The 23,707-nt window shown below is 40.4% G+C and overlaps 2 protein-coding genes across 4 annotated transcripts; both read right to left on the bottom strand.

Moving 5' to 3' along the window:
• Window positions 1-823: 823 nt before the first annotated feature.
• Window positions 824-12,184, bottom strand: alpk2 (alpha-kinase 2). Of its 3 annotated transcripts, XM_083983832.1 has the most exons (12): window positions 11,718-12,184; window positions 8,439-9,614; window positions 7,597-8,351; window positions 4,812-6,345; window positions 4,544-4,691; window positions 3,188-3,315; window positions 3,038-3,082; window positions 2,634-2,932; window positions 1,991-2,079; window positions 1,689-1,906; window positions 1,534-1,582; window positions 824-1,448 (listed from the first exon to the last, which is right to left on the bottom strand). In XM_083983832.1, the coding sequence occupies exons 2-12, from the start codon at window positions 9,427-9,429 to the stop codon at window positions 1,241-1,243; spliced, it is 4,464 nt and encodes a 1,487-aa protein (XP_083839958.1). In that variant the 5' UTR covers window positions 9,430-9,614; window positions 11,718-12,184; the 3' UTR covers window positions 824-1,240. The 3 variants fall into 3 exon arrangements, with proteins under 3 accessions (XP_083839958.1, XP_083839956.1, XP_083839957.1); XM_083983830.1 differs by having other exon boundaries at window positions 7,597-9,614; window positions 11,718-12,183; XM_083983831.1 differs by lacking the exon at window positions 11,718-12,184 and having other exon boundaries at window positions 7,597-11,707.
• A 3,499-nt stretch (window positions 12,185-15,683) lies between these two features.
• oacyl (O-acyltransferase like) lies at window positions 15,684-23,134 on the bottom strand (the record flags this gene model as incomplete). The annotated part of the gene is made up of 16 exons (XM_083984013.1): window positions 15,684-15,796; window positions 15,914-16,056; window positions 16,238-16,424; window positions 16,523-16,646; window positions 16,765-16,875; window positions 16,974-17,053; window positions 17,171-17,336; window positions 17,494-17,595; window positions 17,703-17,805; window positions 17,902-18,114; window positions 18,263-18,459; window positions 18,547-18,682; window positions 18,771-18,849; window positions 18,947-19,080; window positions 20,704-20,823; window positions 23,128-23,134. The coding sequence occupies 16 exons, from the start codon at window positions 23,132-23,134 to the stop codon at window positions 15,692-15,694; spliced, it is 2,007 nt and encodes a 668-aa protein (XP_083840139.1). The 3' UTR covers window positions 15,684-15,691.
• Between the last annotated feature and the right edge of the window lie 573 nt (window positions 23,135-23,707).

Here is a 23,707-nt window from a genome sequence, read left to right as displayed (position 1 = left end):
TGGAAGCTGCAGGTCAAAGATTATTACAGAGAAAGTGAAATGACAAAGAAAAAAGAAAGACATTTAAACAACATTTCCAACCAGCAACATTTCTTTAATAACAAAGATCCGCAGAGTGTTTGCACACACCGGTCATATAGCCTCAACCTGAGAGCCATGTCAGCAATGTGGGTCAGGGATTAAACAGGCAAAAGTGAGAGTGGGACACAGACGGTTCACATTTCCGTCGTTGAATAGTTGGCACGTTACCGGGATCATATGAACTGTGTATGAAACTATTTGGCAACGGTCGTCAGGTTAATGTCATGTGATTATTAGTTTTAGCTATACATATCTTTCATGTGGTTTGACCCTGAGCATAGATCTTTGAAATGTTGCCAGAGAATCAAAGTCAATCTTACAAATAGAGCTACCTCAGATAATAAAATGACAAAATCATAAACTTATTTCACTGTATACATTCAGAGGTATACTTTACAAGAGCTTCTTCTGTACAAAATGTCTTTTTTTTGTTTCCAGAATAAAAACATGAGCTTGTCATGAATCAGTAGTAATACTAAATAAACAAAAATGATAACAATGTAACATTAAAGTGAACCCACTCATACTTTGTAACTCAGCACCCAAACAACATCCCTGCTATATCATGTATATTTTCTTTTATCATACAAGCTACTTCGAAGACATTTCCTTTTGAGAAATGAATAAACAAGTTCATTAATTTAATGAAGTGATAATTTGAAAACATCACAGAAGTAGAAAAACAAGAAAGAAACTGGAAAGAAAAATCATCACACATCATCAATAAAGCAATCTAAGACATCACAGTTCATCACTGTAGATTAACTACACCACTAATCCTTTCCAAAGTGTTCAAGTCTTCACATTTGTCACAGTTTTTCCAAAACGTGTGAGATGAGGTCTCCTCCCCTTGATTATAAATACAGTGCACAAACTCTCAGAAATCTTAATTAAAATAAAATATATCTCTCAAATGTTCAACATGAGATGAAGCAAACTCTCTTATGAAACAACATTCACTGGTTGTGCAACAGTCGCTCCTCTCAGAGTCAAATGCATTTGTCTCCAACTTGTGGCCCTGGAGGAGCCCAACTTCTCAAGGTTGGATCAGACTCCTAACAATGAGGCCCAAGTTAAAGAAGCACCTCAAACCAGCTTTAAAAAAAAATCACAATTTCAATCAACTATCACACATGAAGTCCGAGAATTTCCCCTTTTGTTATGATTTGCCCTTCAGTGTTGGCCCAAAGGTTTTCTTCTTGGGAGCAGCAGAAGGTTGGGGTTTAGGTTTCGGAGCAAATGTGGGCTTTCTGGCTTTAGGCTGCAGGGACTTGAGGCCCAGGATCTCACAGTACTTGTTGCACTGGTGCAGAGCCTTGAACTGGTCAATGAAGGAGGTGGCACAATTCCCTTTGAAGCCTTTATATCTGAAAAAGACAATAAATTAATATGTAAATATGCATGCTTCAACAATTTGCACCCATTACTGCTTTTGTTCTCAAAAACACTCACCCTTTCTTACAGGTGGCTATTCCTACATCTGTAAGTCTCAATCCCACTCCTGAAATCCCAACAATCAAGATCAAAATCTGGATTCTAAATTATCATTTAAAACACTATAATAAAACGTTTTATCATGCGTTGTAAAATATGTGATTTTTTCTGACCTTGCATGTCAGTAACCAGCAGGTTGCCCTCTGTGTTGTGGTAGACCCAGTGCTGGAAAGCACAACATTTCTGCCCGGCCACCGAGTCACGTCTCAGCAGGTTGATCTCTTTCCCGTCTTTGACTGAATACTTGACAAAGTCACCGATCAGCTCCTCCTCCAGCGTAGCGTAGGGGATGTCATTGGATGGACGATGAACCAGGTAGATGGGAATGATCCTGGGGCAAAGATAAAACAAAGCAGTGTCAGCTAAAAGAAGCAAAATGGGCTGCACAGAGTTTAAAGTATGTTGTGTCACTCACTCTGGGATGTCTCCAAAGGTTTCAGTAGACTGAGCTGCAGCAGTGTACGCCTTGATGTACTCTCTTGCTGTGTTCTGGACCTGACACTCCTACAGAGCAAAAAGTAAATCACATTAGACATATTTTATGTATGATAAGAACAATGAACATGATGTTAAATAAAAAACACCACAGCTTTTAAAGTGCAAGCTTTCATAAATAAAAATATATATTTCTCTTTATCCCATTTATCTGCTGCATCAGAAACTTCAGCCAGACAACAGTGTGTAGGAAACTATGAATTGTTGTATTTTCAGATTGAAATTACATACAGCATAGGCAGTGAGTCCTCCTCCCTGGAGGCTGCCATGTTTTATCTCCATTTTTCTACATTAGCCCAGAATGGACAAACCAAACACAAGTGCCACTAAATCCTACTCACTGAGCCTGTACTAAGTGCTTTTTTAATGTTCATGAATATGTCTCATTTTCAAAAATAAGCTAATAAATCCAATAAATGAATCAAATGTTTGTTTGTTTGATTTTATCCATTTATTTCATTCCTGTTCCCTTATTCTCCGATTCTCTTATTCATGCACAAAAAATCATACTTCAAGGTGTGAGGAGTGATGTGTCTGACATCAGAGCACTGAGACGTCCTTACCTCCACAGCCAAGGTGTAGTTCTTCTCAACGAGCTCCTCGCTGTTCTTGGTCCCGTAGCTGATAACAGTGTGAACTTTGAGCACACAGGAGTGTCCTGGTTCTAAAAGCGGCATCTGACCCGTTTGCAGCTTGGTCCGGAAAGCCCGCCGGTGCATCCCCTCGCCAAAGTGGGCCTTTTCAGTGACGATGCTGACAGGATGGTTTTCTCCAAAGTATTGGTCAGATAGGAAGTCCTCTTTGAACATCAGCCTAGAACAGTGGACGTCCTCTTCTTCACTTCCCACCTCTACAAGAGCAGCTGGAAAAAAAGATGGAGACTTTGTCAACAAAAAGCTCCTAAACCTCAATTGACTCTCTTTTAAATCTAACCATGTAAAGTAATACTGTACATGTTCCAACTTACCTGAGGTGGTCTTTGGAGAGAGAGGAATGACAATCTCACTGAGCACTGTGAAGAAAGGCAGTTTTTTTTTTTTTTACTCCATTTAATTAAGTTGTACACATATTTTGAATGGCTGTTTTTGGTTGTCAGTCTTTTTTTTTTTATCTTCACCTTCATATGTCAGCAGGTAATCGAGGGTGACAGATCCATGTGAGCTGCTGAGCCGACACTGGTACTTGCCCAAGTCTTTGTGAGAAGCATTGGAGATGATGACTGACACTCTGCTTTCATCCCCTGCACTTCAGAAAGAGGTACAGTGTCACAAAATGCATGGCATAAATCACTAGACACACTATGACATATAGGCTATAAGTTCTTTGTGTGGCAAATATGCAAACCTATGTAGACAGAGGATAGAGCTTATACATTAGCAGCTATGCAAAAAATATGGTACGGCAGCTATGCAAAATCTTCTTCATCACTGCAGTCAAAGTTTTGCATAATGCATCTTCCGCCTACTGTCCTCTGCTTCTAGTGTTAGATTGTTAACATGTACAAGGTCAGTTGCAAGATTGCAGGGGTATGTTGTTAACGTAATTATTTTGAAATAAAAAAGAAAGATATTCTACAATTTGATTTAATTAGCTGTCAGAACATTGGTTTGTGTGAAAATAAATAAGAAACAGACGACAGTTGACCGAAGTAACTAACATAGTTAAAATTGTTTGCTAAAAGCTTTGAATTGTTTGGGTCAAATGGTCAAAATAGTTTCCTAAAACCTGTTGACAGTTAGCTAAAAAAATCTTCTTCATCACTGCAGTCAAAGTTTTGCATAATGCATCTTCCGCCTACTGTCCTCTGCTTCTAGTGTTAGATTGTTAACATGTACAAGGTCAGTTGCAAGATTGCAGGGGTATGTTGTTAACGTAATTATTTTGAAATAAAAAAGAAAGATATTCTACAATTTGATTTAATTAGCTGTCAGAACATTGGTTTGTGTGAAAATAAATAAGAAACAGACGACAGTTGACCGAAGTAACTAACATAGTTAAAATTGTTTGCTAAAAGCTTTGAATTGTTTGGGTCAAATGGTCAAAATAGTTTCCTAAAACCTGTTGACAGTTAGCTAAAAGTAGCACAACTATTTCTACATAATTAGCCAAAGCAGGAAGCAGTGTTAGCTAAAAGCTATGAATAGATAGGGTTAAAATAGTAACTTAAAAGTAATAAATAGACTGTAGTTAGTTAAAAGTTGTAGATACAATACAAAATGGTTAATGGTTAAACAGCTGAAATTGTTGGCTAAAATAGTAATGTAAATGGCTGACTTAAATGGCTAAAATTAATGGATAAAAAATTGAAATAGCCTATTTAAAAGCAGTAGCTAAATTAAGTTTCTTCTACTTAGACAATGAGAAGTTTAGGTGAGTGGTTGGTACCTCGCTCTCAAAGGTTCAAAAGTATAATAAGTTAAGAGAATAAAGAGAACATTTGCAAAAAAGTGCTTCTGTATGAAAATGAATATACCTTCTCTTGATTTCAGAGAGGACAGCTCCATCCCTGCTCCAGGTGACCGTGTAGTCGGAGAAGACGGCGGCAAACTGACACCACAGACACAGACTCTGAGGATCCCCACTCACTGACACTGCCTGGATGGGCTGCACCACCTTGGGGTCTGTGCACATTATCATATTATTATTATTATGAGGTCAAGGATGAGTTTTTCCACCATCATGATGGATGAAGTTAGTTGTGTTGACACTGGGTCATGATGATTCTAAGAGAAATTCTTTACCTGCCCTGGGTGGAACTGTCTGTTTGACCACTTCGCTGTACGCCTTCCTACGAGCATCAGTCTTGGGCTCCTCTGCCTTTGCCTTGATAGAAACATCCGGCTTTGGTAGTTTAGACTCCAAGACACTAACAATCTTCCCAAACTTATCCTCTGTCAGGCGTCGTTTTTTAATAACGTCATCTTTCAGTGGACTTGTCAAGTTTTTCGGCTGGTGGTCTTTATGCTCTGTGAGATGTGCAGGCCGTTCACCTCGGGAAGCTTTAGCCTCTGGTTGTTGAGACTTTTTCTCAGCACTTCCTGACTGATCACCGTCCTTTTGAGCTTTCTCGACCTTGGCGCCCAGCTTGGCCTCGAACATATCAATCCTTCCTCTTGCAGTCTTCGGTTTTGCTCCATTTTCTACTTCAGCCAGTGGCTCCACTGCAGTCTTTGGTGCTGTTGCGTGCTGACTGTGTTTCTTTTTCTTTTTACCATGAGGTTTGCTTGGAGCCTTTTCAGGTGCAACGGCGCTCTCAATCCCCAGTTTAGCCTGATTGTCCTCAAGCACAACTGGGATGCTTTTACTGGTTTGATTTTCTCCAGCGAGAGAGTGGATTTCTTGCTGTTTGCACGTCTGCTGACTTGAAACATGATTAGGTAGATTCTCCTGCTTCTTGGAAGCCTGTGTGCCATGATGATGACCAGCTGATTTGTCCTTTTTGGAGCGTGCTTTGCCCTCTGAGGTGATCTTGTGAGTTTTGTGAGGCATCTTTTCGGCTGGTAGAGATTTGCTTATAGGTTTTGCAGCTCTGGAGACAAAAGGATCATTCAAGTCCAAAGTGATGACTGCAACACGGTTCGTCTTAGAGATGATGAAATTATCTGCAGGGACAGCAGCCAAGTTTGACAGTTCTCTACTGAGTTCATGGATTTCCTCGATGTTTGTTTTTCTCTCTGTGAGGAAACACTCTGATGTTTTGTCAGTGCGCAAGTCCAGTCGTCCATCTGGTGAAGAATTCTCAGCAGAGTCTATTGCATTTTCTATTTTATGAATCGGCTCCTCATCGTCTTTCAGGGATGGTTTGTCAGTAATCCTATCTGAGGCAGGCCACAAAAAGTGGGGCTGTACAGGATCACAGCATAGGTCTCTGTTGTCATTGAGAGACCTTTTGGCACAAATTTGATCTCCTTCCAAACTGCTGCTTGTCCAACAGGAGAGGGGACTGAGGGGAGCTAAGGGCATAATAAACTTAGGACTCCCCCACTGTGGCTCCACCTGACGTGCTCCGTCAACTACTGGTAAAGTGTTGGGCGACACGTGTGGGAGAACATTAACATGCAGGTCAGGTTGTGTGTTCACACCTGGCACGTGTGAGGTTGTCGGACAGTGTGTGGAGAGGAAATTAGGATCTGCTGAAGATTCGGCTCCTTCACCATCAACCACCCCGGCTGGCCCACAGCTTCCTTTAGCTTCCTGTTCAGCCACCAAGCCTGGCTGCGAGACGCTGTGTTGCACTGTGGCATCTGTCACTTCACACAATTCATCTCCAGAGGGCTGATAGTGGCAATGGGTAAATAATAATAACAATGTTAGTTCATTTAAAGAATGTTGACAAAAAATTCATACGCACAAGAGTCAGACTTAACTGTAATATCATATGTAATAATACTGCATTTAAAGTAAGTCAGTTTTAAAGGTGGAGTGGACAAAAGGTTACATCACAATGCGATTTCAGATTAATTTTTCTCTTCAACACATACCTTTCTATCGAACCACAAAGTGGATGTTTATGAAACACCATGCTTCTATATCCAGTCTCGCAGTCCATATGTCCTGCATGCAAATGAACCTCACAGTGTCACTGTCACGGGCAGGAGCTGCAGCTATGCCTTGCGCACCTAAGCCAATGGTGTGAGCGGTCTACGAGGCCTGTGGACCTGTCTGCGCCCTGATCCAGAGTTTTTAAAGGAGATGCGGTGGGAATGGGTGTGTTAAAGGGTGTGGACAAAAAGAGAGAGCGATAGAGCGAAGGAGGGGTCGTGTTTCACCCCTCAGCTGTGCTCTCCTCTCACCCCTCCACCCTGACACGCCATGGATGCATGCTATTATCATTGAACTTTCAGTTATTATTAGATGCCATTTCTATCCATCTGAAGTTTTCCTCTCAGGCACTCCTGTTTCCTTCAGCTCACACAGCTGCCAGTCTTTTAGATGGAGGCCAAAGGACTTATCCAATAATACAGACTCCATCCTGGGTGGACTTTCACCCAGACTGGAGTCAAAACCAATGGCTCTGATCCAAACCAAGGTGACAATACCCATGAGTCCCATGTGTGGTGACATACAGTATGTGGACTCCACTCACTGAAGTTCTTCACGTACGTACCTCCCTCCTGACTATAGCTGTCAATACTGTAGGTATGACAACACTGACAAGGGCAGGAGAGGAATGGGAATGTCTCTTAACGTTCTTGAAGTGTTTCCAACGCTTGTGACTGATTTATCTGTTGGCCAACGCGACTGAAGGTGATCGCTGTTATTCTTCCCTGTCGTGAAGGGTGAATCTTTCCACTGGTCCCTGTCTCTTTTTCTCTCTTTCTCTGTCACACACTTCAGAGAAAGTGGTGTGTATTTGACATGCATTAAGTGTGTGTGTCAATAAAAAAAACAATAACATGAGGTTACCAAGTTTAGTTTACTCTTATTTCATGCTTCTCACATCAAAGCAAAGCACAAACTTTCATCCATCAGACATATTTTTGTGAGATAACAACCAGTATGAATGTATATCATAAATCATCTTACCTGTCCAATTATGAGCTCTGCAGGTGCATGTTGTTCCTCCAAATCTGTATCCTCTATTATATTCAGTATGACTGGATCTTCATTGCAGCTGAAAATATCAGTCTCCAAAGACTCAGCATATCCACCGAATTTAGAAAGATCCAAATCAGCAGAGGAAGTAGATCCAGGGATCAGAGTGGCTGCAGTCACATCTACACTGTATCCTCCAGGAGAGGCCACTGTAGCACCGGATGTGCCCATGGGTGAGTGAGGATGAATGGGGCATGAAAAGGGATCACCCTGGCCGCTCTGGATTTCTTCTTGTGTAGTTGGTGCCGAATCATTGCTCCGGTCTCTGAGCTCAGGTCCTGAAGATTCGAGGCACAGAGAGAGACAGCTCTGCCCAGAGAGGACTGAGCTCTCTGGGATGTTGTGTCCCACTAGGGGCTGATCCTGGACACCCATGGGTGGCTGCGGTTGTGCCGGCGCTGCTGACTTCTGACTCTGTCCTTCTTTAGACGTCTCTCTGTCTGTGTCGGTGTTCACCTCTGCCAGTGCCTGTGTCAAAGCATCTATCTCAGCACCTATCTCTGTGAAGGCAGCTGTGATGTCCTCTGGTGGAGCGGCGATGATCGCAGCCCAGTCTGACAGAGCGCTTGCCCAGCTGTCCACTGATGACCACCTCTCCACCGGTGGCCCCCAGCCGATGGTGTCCTCACCGATCCAGCCAATCCCCTCGCTACCTTCATGGCCGTAACCTGACACCGGTGTCTCTCCTGGGAGAAGCGTTAAATCACCGGTGACTCCTTGTATCACAGAAAAACGTGTGTTGTCCCAAACACCCTGATCCTGTGTATCCTCACCTGTCAGATACTGGTGTGCATCCAACCACAGCTCAGCTGGGCTGTCGCTTTGTCGTGCTTGTGGTGTTACACCGGTGACCTCTGCTTTTTCCTGTCTATCGTCATTTACTGCCACCGAGCTCGCCTCACAAGCATCCACAGCAGGTGGTCTCAGCCCTGTGTGTTGGCCCGTGTGTGACTCATCATAGTCCACCACAGCTCGCTCGTCATTTGGACTGAGATGACACTTTGTCGGCACGTCTGCTGAATCACACATCAGAGTATGTGACTCACAGTCATAGTGTGTCTTATTGTCTTCCATTTGTGCTAATGGCTGGTGTTCAGGACATTTAATCTCATAGGGATCCGCATTATGGCTCAGGATGAAGTCCTGTGTCTCACTCTCAAAGATATAAAGGTCTGACTCAGGTGCTGTAGCTGTATCACCCTCTGAACTATCTGAGCTAGGCGATAATGGCCTTAAAAGATAAGAGCTCTCAGAAATAGACGACATGGCCCCAAAAGGTTCGGGTGCAGTACTGTCTTCAATGAGAGAGAGGGAGAGGGGCGGATCTTGCTGAATGTAAAACTCTGAGAAAGTTTCAGATGGGGGTGAAAGGAGTTCATGAGAGAGTTGAGGTAAAAGAGGTAACATAGGTTTAGATGAGCCGAAATAGGGATGAACCCTGGGGTTATTTTCCTTTGGCACAGGCTCGGGGCAAAGTGACAAAAGCTCTGGCATCTTATAGCTGGATGATGGAAGTTTTAAACAGGATAAGTCAGTGTGTTTCTCCTGAGAGAGGCATTTGGAAACGTTTGATAAAGTCTCAGTGGATTTGTCAGTGGGGTCTGAGATATCTGCCACTGCCTCCGCTCCAGTCTCGTACGCAGACAGCTTACTTTCTGTAGGACTGCGTAGAAGAGAAAGAGAGTCTAAACCCCTTGTCTGACTGTCTGTGAGAGATGCTGGTGACCGTGTTTGGTCATCCGTGCAGAGGAGTGACAGATCCATCGGGGCTTCTCGTCGTGCTGCTTGAGGAGACTGTCAGCAGCAGGGTCCCGGCTGTCAAACCACAAGTTTGGGTCGAAGTTTGGGACAAACTTCTGTACACAATGACAGACTCCTTGTGTCTGGATGTTCTGGTGTCATTTCCTCCCCTGGGTGCAGCTGTGTCCTTGTGTTTTTACTGCCTGTACCTGGAAAGTGAAGCAGGACATCACCAGAAAATGAAAATACTTGACAATAAAACTGCAGAACCAAGTCAATCAATCAAATAACATCTTATCTGAGATGTACATACCTCCTCAATCTGACTTATCTGAAATAAGGCTCACTATCTCCCTCTAGCTGTCACTTTGTGTGATATTGATATGGTTATCTTGCAAGAGATGTCCGTGTTAAACAGGGGATTGCATGTATTTTGGAAGCTTTTAAAGCCCACTTAACATACCACATCAACAGGAAGCCTTCCTGTTCTTGTTACTCCGTAACTGATAAAAACGTCTGGTGTGTGTGTTTGTGTTGTTAATGGGCTCCAGACTCCAGTGTCCAGTTTCTTTTACCCTGCACAGCTGCCATTATGTGGGATTGTGCATTAGACAGCGTGTAATATTGTGTACGAGTGTTATTAATCTCATACAAGATCTTTTCCAGTCACTGTTTACCAGATACAAATATACAAGCTGTTGGTAGTTACGCACTAAGAGAAATGTTAGAAGTATCAGGTGTTACTCATGAGTTCAGGGGAGTTCACCGCAGTAAATCATAACAATGGTACACAAATAGCACCCAATAAATAAGCAGTGTTTTCAAACTGTCCACTTTAAGCTTTGTGTTTCCTCATTCAGCTTTTTTGATCCTTTGGTTGAAAATGAAATATCAAGTTATGAAGATTATTTAAACTGGAGCAAGCCCAACTCCCCCTTGTAGCTTTCTAAGGTCTTACATAGTGTTGGAAAAATACATTTTGAAGTAAAACTGAAGGAACTGACTGAGGCCATAACCATCTCAAAATGTTTATACCCACTTGATGATGGTTAAACTTTCAGGTGCATCTTCAAAGCGACCATCTTAAAGTGATATTACCTGTGTTTGTAGCCCGCGACAGGGAACCTGACATACTGTGCGTGCAGGGGACTGATATGAAGTGTTGAAGGGGGACGCTTCAAAACATGCGCCCTGATATACAAGTTTGCAGGAGAGGAGCTAGTGGCACAGACACTGGAAAAATACCAGTACCTCTTCACCCATGACCTGCATTTGTCACATTCCTGCTGCTCTGAAGGACACCTAGCTGAGCTGTCCAGACTGAAATGTTTACTATCGAGCATGGACCCTACCTCTAGTTAGCCCACTGGCAAATGCAATGAATATTAATAAGGCTGACACAACTTTCTGGCTGGAAATAGTGTTATTGCTCAACGTAACTTAGTAAAATTACTTCCTTGTACATCTTTTAATAACATCCTGAACTAAAATATCTTAACACTGTTCAAGATAAATTTGTGTTTGCCTTAAATGAATCCAACCTGTTTCAGAGAGCTCAATCACATCTAGTCCAGATTTAGATTTGATAATTGCATGCAGATCTGTGTCGCAGCCCACTTTTACAGGCAATGGGAGGCTTTTACATCGAACTGAAGTCAATCTTCTCGGTATTGTTGATTAGTGCATTAGAAAGGTGGATAGATAGATTCATCTGTACTGACATTAAAAAAGAATAAAGCTGTCAACGCCTGTGTGACTGAGAGCAAGAAAGTGTAATTTGATTTCATCTCAACCATCTGTGCCAAAATAGATCATCCTCTGTCACACAACCCCTGCTCCAAAAAAGAGCCTGGTCCATCTTTAAAGCGTCTGTACATGAATGATTTGCTTAAAGACGTGATCTAAAGGATCCTCTGTGTAAATCTAAACACAGTTTTTAAAATAAAACCACTAGCTGTCTCAAAATGAAAAACTTTCTTCACAATGGCAGATTAGAAAAGAGCAGAGGTGCATAAAAAATATATTTTTTAAAAAATCCTCATACTTTTAAATCACTTATATGCATTCATTCTTATACTTGGCAAAGCGTATGATGTGTTCAGTGTCATTCAGCACAGCAGTGTGTATGTGTGTGTTTGTCAACCTGTCAGCAGCGTATCTGGCAACGCACAGCCCAAGAGAAAACCACAAACACACAAGTCACCTCACAGTGGAATCACACACAATAAAAGTCTTATCATCACACGAGGCATTAAAACAGTTGTCTAACTTGTGAAGGGGATTTCCAGTCCAGCCATGCAAGTAGTACGTACCCTTTTCATAGCCGTGTTGTTGAGGATATAGACCTATGATGTAGGACCTCAGTATGAGCTCAGGCAGAGCCGACAGTCTGGGGGTGTGAGTCTATTTTTAACTGTTGTCCCCCGTAAGTACAAAGTCAGTTACCTGATATTGCGGGCATGTGCCGATCTTGAACATTTAACACTCGATATCTATATTTATGGCCTGTTTCAGCAATGGATGGTCTACTTTATAGACCGACTTTTTTTGGTTGTTTAAGAAATTTTACAGATGGAATTGGCTTATTTGATTGTTTTGACCTTAAGCAGAACACATTTCATTTTCCCCCCACAAATAAACATCTCTACACCGTAGTATGTTCATAATTTCATTCACAGATTACACCGAGTATAGCTCATATTGCATTTAACAGTGTTTGTTATTTTTGGCACAGATTTATTTACAAGTTAAAAGTGTAATCCAGTGCTCTTGACAGTATTTATACCACTTTATCAATCTTCAGTCAATCATCATGAGTTTTAAACATTTAACAAGAACTTGGTCTCAATAAATCAAATATGATATATGTTATGTACAGTAATATACTTGTAAATACTGCAGTTTGGGGTTGAAGAAAAATAACATTAGAGTTTAAAAAAAGTTAATTTACTGAAAATATGATTTTTAAATGAATAACATTTACAATAGACTCTCTTTCTCTAGTTAAATGTGTTTACAGGTCAGCCGTGACACCAAGGTTCACATTTCTGGCAACGGTAACACCCCTCTAACTACCCTGGCAAAGCAACAATGAATTCTTGTCAGTGACCAAAACAACCTAATGAGGCCAGACCTGTCTTTGCTTTTATGGAAAATTATTAGTAGTCAATTAGCCCAGCCTGGTGTGACAGTGATTAAATGTGACTTTGCCTCTCATTTAGCCAAATTACTCATCTAATAGGTAGTGAACACAAGCTAATCCCTGATGGCAGACCAGTTCCCAATCATTAGAACGGCCCAGTGGCTTTAATTTAGCCGGAAAGTGATAATGATAGTCACAATGACCTGGATTTCTGTTGTGGAAATGATGTTTTCTTTTTTTGCTTTTTGCTTTTCAACAGATCCACACTAACTGTTTGCTCAAGTATCCATCTGCTGGTTGGAGCTTTATTTAACAACAGACAGATACGGGATAAGTACAGTTGCAAATATGTGTATTTTCCAAAATGTAGACCAATCCCTTGTTTTATCGTTGTCGCTCCAACCTCCAAGCCTTGAGAAAGGCTCAGAGAGTCGTGTAAACACTGGCTGTCTCCGGAGTACCCTTCTGATCTGTTCCTCTTCTCTCCTTTAAACACAACTTGTTCCAGTTACACATAATTACACACTTGCATGACGATCATTCTTCTTTGGGAAGCCTGTTCAATTCACTGAGGGTTTTTTTCTTCTTCTCAGGACCAGCACTCTCATGGCCATGCATCTCTTTCTCTCTCTCCCCTAATTACTTCATTCATGCCCTCCTTGAGGCTACTCTCTAATTATCCTGCTGCTTGACGACTTACAGTGCCTCATTCCTGCTCCAACGCTCCTGTGCATCACTGTCTCCTAACTTCACGCCCTAAAAAATCTTTCCTCTCTTGTAGCAGGCCTTCTTTTGTGTTTTGCCGAGCAGGCTTTTCCCAATCCCCCCAATCTATGAGCAGATTCACTAGTTCTTTTAGATTGATCTAACACTGCTGCATACTTATTTTCCATGTACTACATTATTGCAGAGGAATACCCTTTATATATTTCCGTAAACCGCTTAGAGACTGTTGTTTCATAATGTTAGAGAAGGACGGTTTTATAACCAAGTAATTTATGGCTGCCTGTTACATCACTGTTCCTGTGACAGGTGAGAGGAACAGATTGTTTTCCTGCTTTAAAATCAGCACATTGTAAATTGTGGTTTAACAACAGACGCCCTCCAATAAAACAGCAATGCCACAAGTCTGACCATTTATAAATAAAGAGAGAAAATAGACTGTTTACGATTATTTTTAGCGACCCTTACAACTGCTTTGGCAAGGCAACATGTGTCACCATTGTTATTGTGTGTGTGTGAGACAGAGAGAGACATTAATGAAACATCCCACACACGCACACACTCTATACAAAGGTTTTAATTTGTTATTATGATGACAGGAAACAGAAAGGGATGGGGACACAAACCACAAACCATTAAAATGACATCATGTCCTTTTACTCTTTTCAAGCCATTATGTAACAGTTACATCCACACACCTGTTCTTGTAGCTTGTAAATCTACTAAACAACAGGGGGAATATTATTGGACTATGGGATATGTGTAGGAGTTTGTGGTATGTTCATTTGGATTTAGATGATCTACCATGATACTTTCTATATTCTAGGCTAGGTTTATTATATTGAAACTACTTTGAATAAATGAATTAAAGGTTGCAGTGTGGGTATAATAAACCTTTACTCATGTCACATGTCAGCTGATTGACCAAGCAGCAGTTGGATGGGACTTTCATAAGGCAGGACTTGTTATGATGTAGTCGTTTAAAGATGTGTGTGTGTTTCTGTGTATTTGTGTGTGTGTGTGTGAGAGAGTATTTGTGCGGTTTCTCAGAAGCATCACATTTAATGTGTCTGTAATGAACAGCTGATGGGTTGTAAAAGGCAGATGGACTATTAGGCAACAAATAATGTGTGCAGAGATCCATTGCATCAGATTGAAAATATTTTTTTATTCAGTGGTTGGGGCTGAATTGTAACTGAGCTCACTGTTACTCTGATGACATTTCATCTTTCTCAAATATCAGTGGAAACATTTTCACAGTTAAACTTTGAAAATGCTCCAACAGTCTGAGACGTGTTACACCATCTTGAGCATGTTGTTGTGGGGTTTTGGATTGGACGTGGCCCCCGTGGACTCTTGTAGTCATGGAGAGAGAAGTATCATCTTACTAAAGCGAGATATATTTTTACACCATGTTGTTGAACAGTCTGCCTCGGCCTGCATGGCGTCTGCCCTCCTTCCCTAAAGCCCACCGCACCGCCCCGCCACCCAGACAGGACCAGGTGGAGAATGGTGCTGCACATTGAAGTGTGCGTCACAACCACGTTTTGTTTAACGTGGGAATGCGAGCGAGTCATCTAGGATGCTTTTCCACACCTAATTATGACAGGAATGCCATATCAGGCAGATGAAAGCTATGACACACATCCGCACTATGCCAGCCTTATTACTGTAAAGAAATAGCAAACCATATTTGGCATTTTTAGTTTCTTTTGGCTTTAAAATAAACCGTGATTCAAGGAAGCGTATTGAATGTTTCTGGGCTGAAGAAATTTGAGGAAAACGAGTAAGTAAAAAATAAAAAACCTGACAAAGGGATTGTGTTTCTGTGTGAGCGGCAGAGATGAAGAGCAACAGAGGGATCAAAGCATATCTTCTAGGCTGTTTAACGAGCATTACTCAACACAAGACAACGCACAACCGGACACGTGCCCCGCATGACTTAAGTGCTACGGTGGCTACATGCTTTTGCATCATAAGAAACTGAAAACCTTTTGTCATGATCTCACCAGCTGAATCAGTGCTATTTGTAAATCCTGATTCACTGCCATGGAAAGTGCCATGAAAATGTAGTGTTGTCTTTTACCGGGGCTGTTAAAAGGAGTGGAAGGATGGCGGGGGAATAAGATGAACTTCATGTCACAAGGAAAGCATTCATCCACGTAACGCTTAAAGAATTTAGCTGCATGATCACACAACATAATGCAATAATCTTCCACTCTTCATTCCTAATTTGTTGATGTTATTAGTTGATTAAAAATATATATTTGTATGATATTGAAAAATATATATTTTCAGTTCATTCTAGCCATCATGATTGTGAAGGTTGATTCAAATGAGAGCACTGGCTGAATGTACAGGGCACAAACAAACATAAAATAGAGATGTTGGACAGGTTTTCTGTCGTGTTCTGATTGGCATCTATGTACGGCCACATTTTAGAAGGAGGTAGGGCTTCTCAACCAGCACGGTCAACACGTAGCCCACCACCACTGTCAGCACCAGGTGGCCGAAGAACATGTACATCTAAAGACAAGAGGAGACAAACATTAGACGAAGTTAGAAGGGCACAGAGCCAAAATCGGAAGTCCAGTTTAGGCTTGATGACATTGAATTAAATGTTTAGTGCCTTAGAGCACTCACAAAGTTCACGTCTGTGTAGTGGACTGGGGTGTCGTGCAAGCCGATGTAGAAGATGATGAAGACGGGATGTGAGAGATAGCAAGCAAAACTAATGTTGGAGAGTGGAACCCAGAAACCCCATGACAGGAACCTCATGATAAAACCTGGAGAATCAAAAGAAAACAGAGGAACAAAATGAAAATGTGCATGCATTGTAAGACATTTTTAATGTGCATAAATACTACCACTGTAAAAATACATCAAGTGTAGTGAGCCAATTCAGTATAATGTCCATTTTGTCATTGCTTTTACTGTTGTATGAAATGATTCAAGGTCTTGGTTTACCTCCGTAACCCTCCTCACAGGCGAGTATGATCCAGGTCACAGCCAGAGCCCAGAGGGGTCTGTGCAGTCCTTGATAGAGGGCATGTGGCACAGATGGATAAGGCGGAGTATCCTTGAGGACGTAGGATAATCCAATCAACACAGCCATGAGGAGAAGACAACAGAACCAACCAAGTGCCGCCTGCCACTGGAGCAGCAATGAGAATAACATCAGATTAATTAATTAAGAGCATACAATGTGTTCAAACCACTGAAAAGTGATGTTCTGACAGAGACGCCTGTTACCTTTCGCTTTAAGAGCTGATCTTTCTTTGTCATCAAGTATATTCCAGTCAAGATCCCAATTAAAAATGGTGCATATCTTGTGTAAGGTTTCAGATAGTAATGTATGACATAGTTCCCTGATGACCTGCAAAATAAAGTAATAAATACATTGAATTAATTGATGTGTGCCTCAATCCATATTTAATGTAGGCTATTTGGCTCTGAAGTTGTTTAAGCACTGGACCTCCGTCACTGAGTCTTACATTGCAGCTGGCAGAAGGACTGGCAGGTGCATGAGTGCAGTTACAAGAGCACCAGCAACAGTGGTCATCAACAGCAGGCCCACTGCCACTGCTGCAAACACACCTCTGTTCCTGATAAACACCAGAGAGGATTGGTGAGATTCACTTTGTTTACTACACAGCAATTCAGAAATATTTTTTAGAATAATACGAAATATGAACATACATACAATCTGTAAAAATACAGTAACAGTGGGGTGGTGGCATAACACTGGAAATCAAGAGACAAGTACCATGTCCATGGGATACACTGGAGAAAGATTGGGAAATAGAATGAGAAGAAAATGCAGTATAGAACAATAAACATAGAAATTCATAATGTCAAAAATAGACTCAGGAACAACAACATATGAGTAGTCAGACTTACTATCTCATGGACAGGCAGGAGATTGCTTATTAGTAGTATGTTGGCCCACCAGTATGTCTTACAATCCATCATTGTCTCTATAAGGGGGAACCAGTAAGGTCCCCAGTGGATCACAGAGATGAGGCCAATGGTTAGACACATAATGAACATATGCAGAGGCTGAACCCTGGAGTGAAGGGAGGAGAAACTGAACAGTGAACAAAATTCAATTTTAAATGATCACTACTTCAGCGATCATACTTGAAATGAAGGATGAACAAATTCAGTTTTATTCCCAAGGGTAAGGGGACAGGTATTTGGTTTAACTGATGAATACACAATACCTTTTAATCCTCTTGAAGATATAGTTGGCCACTAAACAGGTACTCAGTTTGTCCTCGGCCCTGCTAATGGAGTTCATCAGGGTCTTGACACTAAGTAAACCCCTGAAACACAGAAGCTGCATGCTGTTCAAAAGTGCTGAAAACTGACAACAACCACCTTTGCCAGGTGGTTGTTACATCCACTATCACTTGTGAGGTTTCATTCTTACCCCATCAGTAGAAAGGTGTCTACAGCCAGAAAAACAGGTCCGCTGATGGAAATCACATATAAAGGGCTGCTTTCTGCTGCTTTCTTCCAGTTTCTGTAATTATCTACAATTGCGATAATGTCATATTATCAGAATAATATACATGATCTATCAGTGACTTGCAGACTGAATGGGCAAATACTAGAGAGCCTTGTCATACCTATGTTGTGCATCACAGAGAACAGTGTGGAGTGGCCACATATGATCCATAATAAGCTCAGGGAGCGGATACCATTCAAGGAGGAGTAACCTCCTCCAGAGATGGATGTAACGGTGGTTAGGACACCTTGGCTGGTATTCTGTAGAGAAAATGTCTGCAGGAACCGGTTCACACAGCTTTGAGGAAAACACAAGGCTGTATAGCTGGTGCTGTCTGCCAAAGACAATATTCGGAAAATCACTTCTTCAATATTAAACACAACCTGGAGATGAAAAGGTTTGGCTACTGATCTTTCAAATACAGGCAATGTTGGAGAACAATCAGTTACACTAAATCTCAATGTGTATTTCATGTAGGCTACCTGTTTCCTCCGTGGTGCTACTGTTCATTTCACTGCTAGAGGAGCCATTGGTCTTCATGGTTCCATACAGGTTGAGGCCGGTGTTTATAGCCGAGGACTCTACAGATGGACTGACCTCCCTATTCCTTTGCCACCTTGTTATGGCAGTGAACAAGGTAGCTGCAAGAGGAATTGCAACCATTACACAACATACAAACCTGCAGGAGAAAATGTATCGCTGTTAGTGGAAGAATGATGATTGTTAGCATTTCTTAAGGGGGCTGGGGAATGGATACAATACTGACAGACAGGTGACATCTGATGCATCCGGGGTGATGTTTTTGGACAAACAGTGGGTCATGATCATCTGCTGAGTGGATTGATTGACCAGGATGGAAGGGAAAGGAGGGATAAGGGATGTCTGACCAAACTGAAGTCTCCCTGTTAAAAAGGTGAAACAAAACATTCAAAACCAAACAACTCATGTGGAAAAAAAGTAGTAGCCTAATAAGCTTTTAAAATCACTAACCACGCAACACCAGCATTTCCACATCCTCTTCTCTGCAGGAGTCAGGAACACAAATACCCACAAAGTACTGCAATGTGTCCTATTGGTTGAAACACTTCTGTCAAAAAATCAAGTCAGGTAACATACTGTAGCCAGTTTTCAGGGTGACATTACAGGGTTTTTTGCTGTTAGCCTACCTGCTGAAGGAACACCTGGCAGTACTGTCCAGAGAAGGTGGGGCCATGAGCAGAGCGACACTGCTGCAATGAGCCAGGCTGGTTGATGTTACCTCCTTCCACATTGCTACCCATCTTTCCAAATGAATCATACACTGGTAATCAACACAAATACAGTTCAGTGCAATGAATAAAACATTAAATTGACATTTAATTGAATGTCCTCTAAAGTGTCTTGTTTGGATTTTTAAAAAGTGCAGAAATAGTAAACTGTGTTTTATTTCCAAGTTCTCTGATTGAAAGTTGAAAAGCAAGCTAAATTTAAAATGTAGCCTACATATGATATGATAGGCTATCATATCATGTGGCCATGATAGAAAAAAGATTATTAAAAAAGGTAAATATGAATATCTATATTTTGTTTATTAGTGTTGAAAGGATATATTTTACTTCTCATTTAATTTACTATGTGTGTATAGGCTACTATTTCAATGGAGTAGGCCTAGTAATGTTAACAGTTCTCTCAGGATTAAAGTAGGCCTAGGGCTATTTCTTATTTCAGACACACATAAAATACTCAAAGCACAAAACTAATTACACAGAAAAAATGCTCAAAACAAGTCAATACTCCTTTTAATGCATATAAAGATAATTGTAGCAGCCATTTTCTTTTTCAGAAGTTACAAATAGGAGCGAAACACTGTGCCCCTGTGGGCTGTAACAGTCGGTCAAACGCGGTCAAAGCTGGCCAGGCTTTGTGGTCCAACACGGCACCCGTATGAAGGAAACACAGGTGAATTTAGCATCCATTGATTATTACAAGGTAAACAAACAATCAAGTGCAGCTGCTGTTACTGTAAACCCGTGCAACCAAGTGCAAGAAAGTGGAAAAGGAACTTAGGTGAACTTTACTTTAGGTGAAATTTAAAGTTTGGCATAACCTGAAATAGTTTTTTTCTACGACATGCTAGTCAACAGTGAGCACAAGTTTTGTTTAGTTTTTTAAGCTAGCAAAGAAGGAGGACCGAAGAAGGACAAAAAGTGGAGTAGTGGAGACCTGACATGACTGGAGGACATGGAGCCTAAAAGGAAAAGACTTCAGACAAGGTGAGTCAGATACACACCTCTCTATCTGTGTGTCCTTCTCTTTACCTCATGATTGTTCAGTGTGTAGCCTACCTACCTACATGGCTGTGTATTTTAACTTACGTGTTGTGTCAGTGTGTAGTGGAGCTCGTAGGCCTCCTACTCTATCGCTTATTTTACATGGATAAAGTTGTTGGGTCACAGTGTACAGTGCATGGACAAAGCCTCCATAGGCCTACATTATTTCTGCATTCATACTGTGTCAGATCACCTCTCTTAAAACAGCCTGTGCAGGAGGTTTGAATTTGTTTATATCTGTGAATAATATTTAAAAAATCAAATCAATTTTCAAACTTGCCCCCACAGAAGCATTTCAGTGTTTTATAAATAAAAATAGACAATAACCCATTTGAACAACAGTTGAAATAGTAAAAACATAAGCACTGGATTTTTTTGTAGGGATTCAAACATTAAGAGCATCTGTATTTTAAACATACACTGATATTCCACTGAAGCTTTTAAGTCTGTGTAAGTTAAGTCCTCATATTGTCTCATTGAATAATTCATTTCTTTAAATGGCCTCTCTGCATTGTCTTCATTGAGTGTCCACTGCTCAAATTAGACCTAATGGACCAGTTTAATACCCTGAATCAACTGCAGTTAAGCCAAAGTCAAAAGGCAGCAACACTTACTGATAACAGCATATTCCTTTGGTGTCTCCTGGTTAATTTCCCAGAGGAAAGTGTTGGTATCCTCCTCACATCTTTGAGGTACAGTGAAGACCTGTGGGTTTTCTAGTGCTAAAGAACACCCTGCAAAAAGACAGATCATCACACATCTCAGGGCCATTTCAGGAGTGAATACTTAACTTAGTGGAGAAGTGTTTAAATAACACAGGAGAGAACATGTGATCATCATTAATCTGGCATGAAATCATCTTCCCCTGGCCAAATGGGAAAAAAAATGCAACCGTGCATTATCCTCACCTGTTTTTCTACATCAGGTGTGAACAGGATTGAGTTACATGGAGTAGCCAACAACAAGATCCAGGTTTTGTAGTTTTTGCCTCCATGCAAAATCAACTTAATTAGATTGTAAGCCTAGTGATGATGCCTACTAAGACAATGGCTAATAAAATCCAGTGTAGGTATATTATGTTGTAGTAGGCACATGCCATAGTCACATTTTTAATGCTTTTATTGTATTGTATTTATTGAAACAGGCTCCTCAACTCTTGGTTTCATCAGACTGCCAGTTATGACAGGAATAAAAGACTAATCTAAAAAACAAAACAAAAAATATTAAATTCACCACCATTACTCTACTGAATTTGTTGTTAAATTGTGGGGCAAATAACCGTGAAGAGACAACCCAATGGCAGAAATAAATCAGTCATGGCCACTAGAGGGAGAGCTTGTCCTAAAAATCCACACAAGAGTGTCATGACTTTACCAGGAGGCAGAGAAGAAAAACATTTTGTCAACATTTTTTTTTCTTTTTAATAACTTGTGATTTCTGAAAGAGGAGGTAATAGAAGAAGTAGTGGTAGGCTAATTGTCATTTTACTTCTTATGTACCAGGATTATTTTGGCAGGTAGCCTAATAGGCATAATGTAAACACAACCCTGGTTGGTTTTTATCAGAGCTTCTTTGGGTCAGTGAGAGAGTGGAGCAGAACAATAAAGATTTGGGCAATAAAGACAAAATAATGAGTTGAAAGACACAAAAAATGCTCCAAGAGGGATGATAGCGCTCCATAGGTCACCATCCCCTTTCACATTATGTCATCATTAGATCCGCCATTTTACTGTATAAGTCTACTGTATGTATCATACAGTTTTAAGAATAGAGAAGAATTGTGCTTTTGGTTAGGCTACATATTTAAAAAGCAAACATTTCATGTTCCATGCTTGATAAGATATTTAGTTTGGGAGGCATATTGTTTCTTTTGCAAAACTGTAACGTGAAGACTGGTGGTTTGGCATTTTCTATTTGGTTAAAGTTAGCTGAATATTTGTGATTCAAAATGACTTGAATACTCGATATGTCCATTAGATATACATTTGAACTTTATAGTTATAATGCAGGTGTAATATGAATGATTACAAGAGGGATTTTGATATATTTCCAAAGAGAGGTGCTGATGTCTTATGTGCAGTCGACATCAGACCTCTTCCCTGGCAGGTTTCATAATTTATTGACATAAAGAACAGCTTTGTACAGAAGCATCAGAAATGTCTAAAAACAGCAGCAGCAGCAGCAGCAGCGGCAAGACACATTCTAATCAACAAACAATTCACAGACTGATTCTCACATGCAGTTTTACAGCGCGAGACAGTTAGTCCCATTGTCAGAGTAGAAAATAATTACTGTTCAATAGTGAATGATGATGTTTTTCTGGAAATGCTTGAAACACATAGAAAGCAATGGAAAGCAATCTGTATTCTCGCCGTTTCCAAAGTTGTGTTCATGTACATGAACTGGTTGGCTTGTATAGAAAGTCGTCTCACAGCCAGGTTTACATTCAAAGAGGTTTTTCTTCAGTTAAGAACATGTTTTTTTATCAACATAATACTGTCAATGAACATTCATTATGATTTCAAAATAAATGAAAGAACCACAAACTTGCAGAGAGGAAACAAAAAGACAGAAAATGATAATGTTGATATTTGTTATGAAACACAGGGTAATTGGAGTTTTATTTTTATTGTGCCATAATGACAGATGAACTATGCTATAAAGAAGACTGCAGTTAAAAGAGAGACAAGTGTTTTGTATCTTTATATTTTGAATATTTAGGTAATAAGTTGTAATCTAAAAGAGCTGCCATTTACAGTACATTAAGACAGGAATGAAACATCACCATACAAAGTTTCACAGCCTTTTACAAAATACATTTTTAAAAGCAAATTCAATTTTGGCCCACATGTTTGTCTTTAAAAGACTCCTGTTGCTGATAATGGTTGTCATATTCATCCACAAAACTAAGCTCTAAACTTATTTCAGACTCATCCAGAATTTTTTGTGCATTTGTTATGCAGAAGTTAAGTTGACAAGGTGGAAGTGTAACTGAAGAGAGGCTTTATCTTTCAGTGATTGTCCTTAAATCTTCTTACTTTCCATATAGGCTAATCGTAACCAAAAATAAATACAGACATTTGATTTTTTGGATCAATTGTGTCATGGTGCAATTAGAAGGAGACCAGGATTTTATTGATGAAGCCAAGAAGTGCTTTAAGAGAAATATATATTATTAATCCATGAAATTATAAAAATAAAACATAAAGAATGTCCATTGCCGCTTCCACCCAACTTTAAAATTAAGACTGAAAATATCGTTAAGGTGTGACATATCCCGGGGAAACCTGGACCTCCCAAAGAGTTTCAATATTTTCCTACAAGACATTCATTGGACATTAGCAGCTTTGAGAATCCAGAACACTGCTGACTGTATGAGGATTAATCCCATTAGACTAATATCCATACATTATCTAATCCTAGTGAGAAGACAACAATGGAAACTGTTTAAAATAAAAAGCTCTTCTATAAAAAAGATCTATTCAAGGTCTATAGAAACATCTATGTGTGTACAAAAAAGTATCTTGTTCAATTTACTTTAAGACAGTGAGTTTGACATATATTACATATTCTTGAGTGTATATTTAATACATGTTGTTGTAGGCTACATGTACATTA

This window comes from Trachurus trachurus, assembly GCF_905171665.1.
Source record: "Trachurus trachurus genome assembly, chromosome: 12".
Classification (NCBI taxonomy): domain Eukaryota; kingdom Metazoa; phylum Chordata; class Actinopteri; order Carangiformes; family Carangidae; genus Trachurus; species Trachurus trachurus.
This window is presented reverse-complemented; position numbering and strand designations above follow the sequence as displayed.

Bases quoted from the DNA above. Each gene is read 5' to 3' on its own strand.
- alpk2 (XM_083983830.1), bottom strand. From the start codon at position 9,429: ATGGATCTGTCACTCCTCTGCACGGATGACCAAACACGGTCACCAGCA. The intron at 4,692-4,811 runs GTAAAGAATTTC...TAATGTGCACAG, and splicing joins GACAGTTCCACCCAGGGCAG to ACCCCAAGGTGGTGCAGCCC. The intron at 3,316-4,543 runs GTATATTCATTT...CTCTTTCTGAAG, and splicing joins CTCTCTGAAATCAAGAGAAG to TGCAGGGGATGAAAGCAGAG.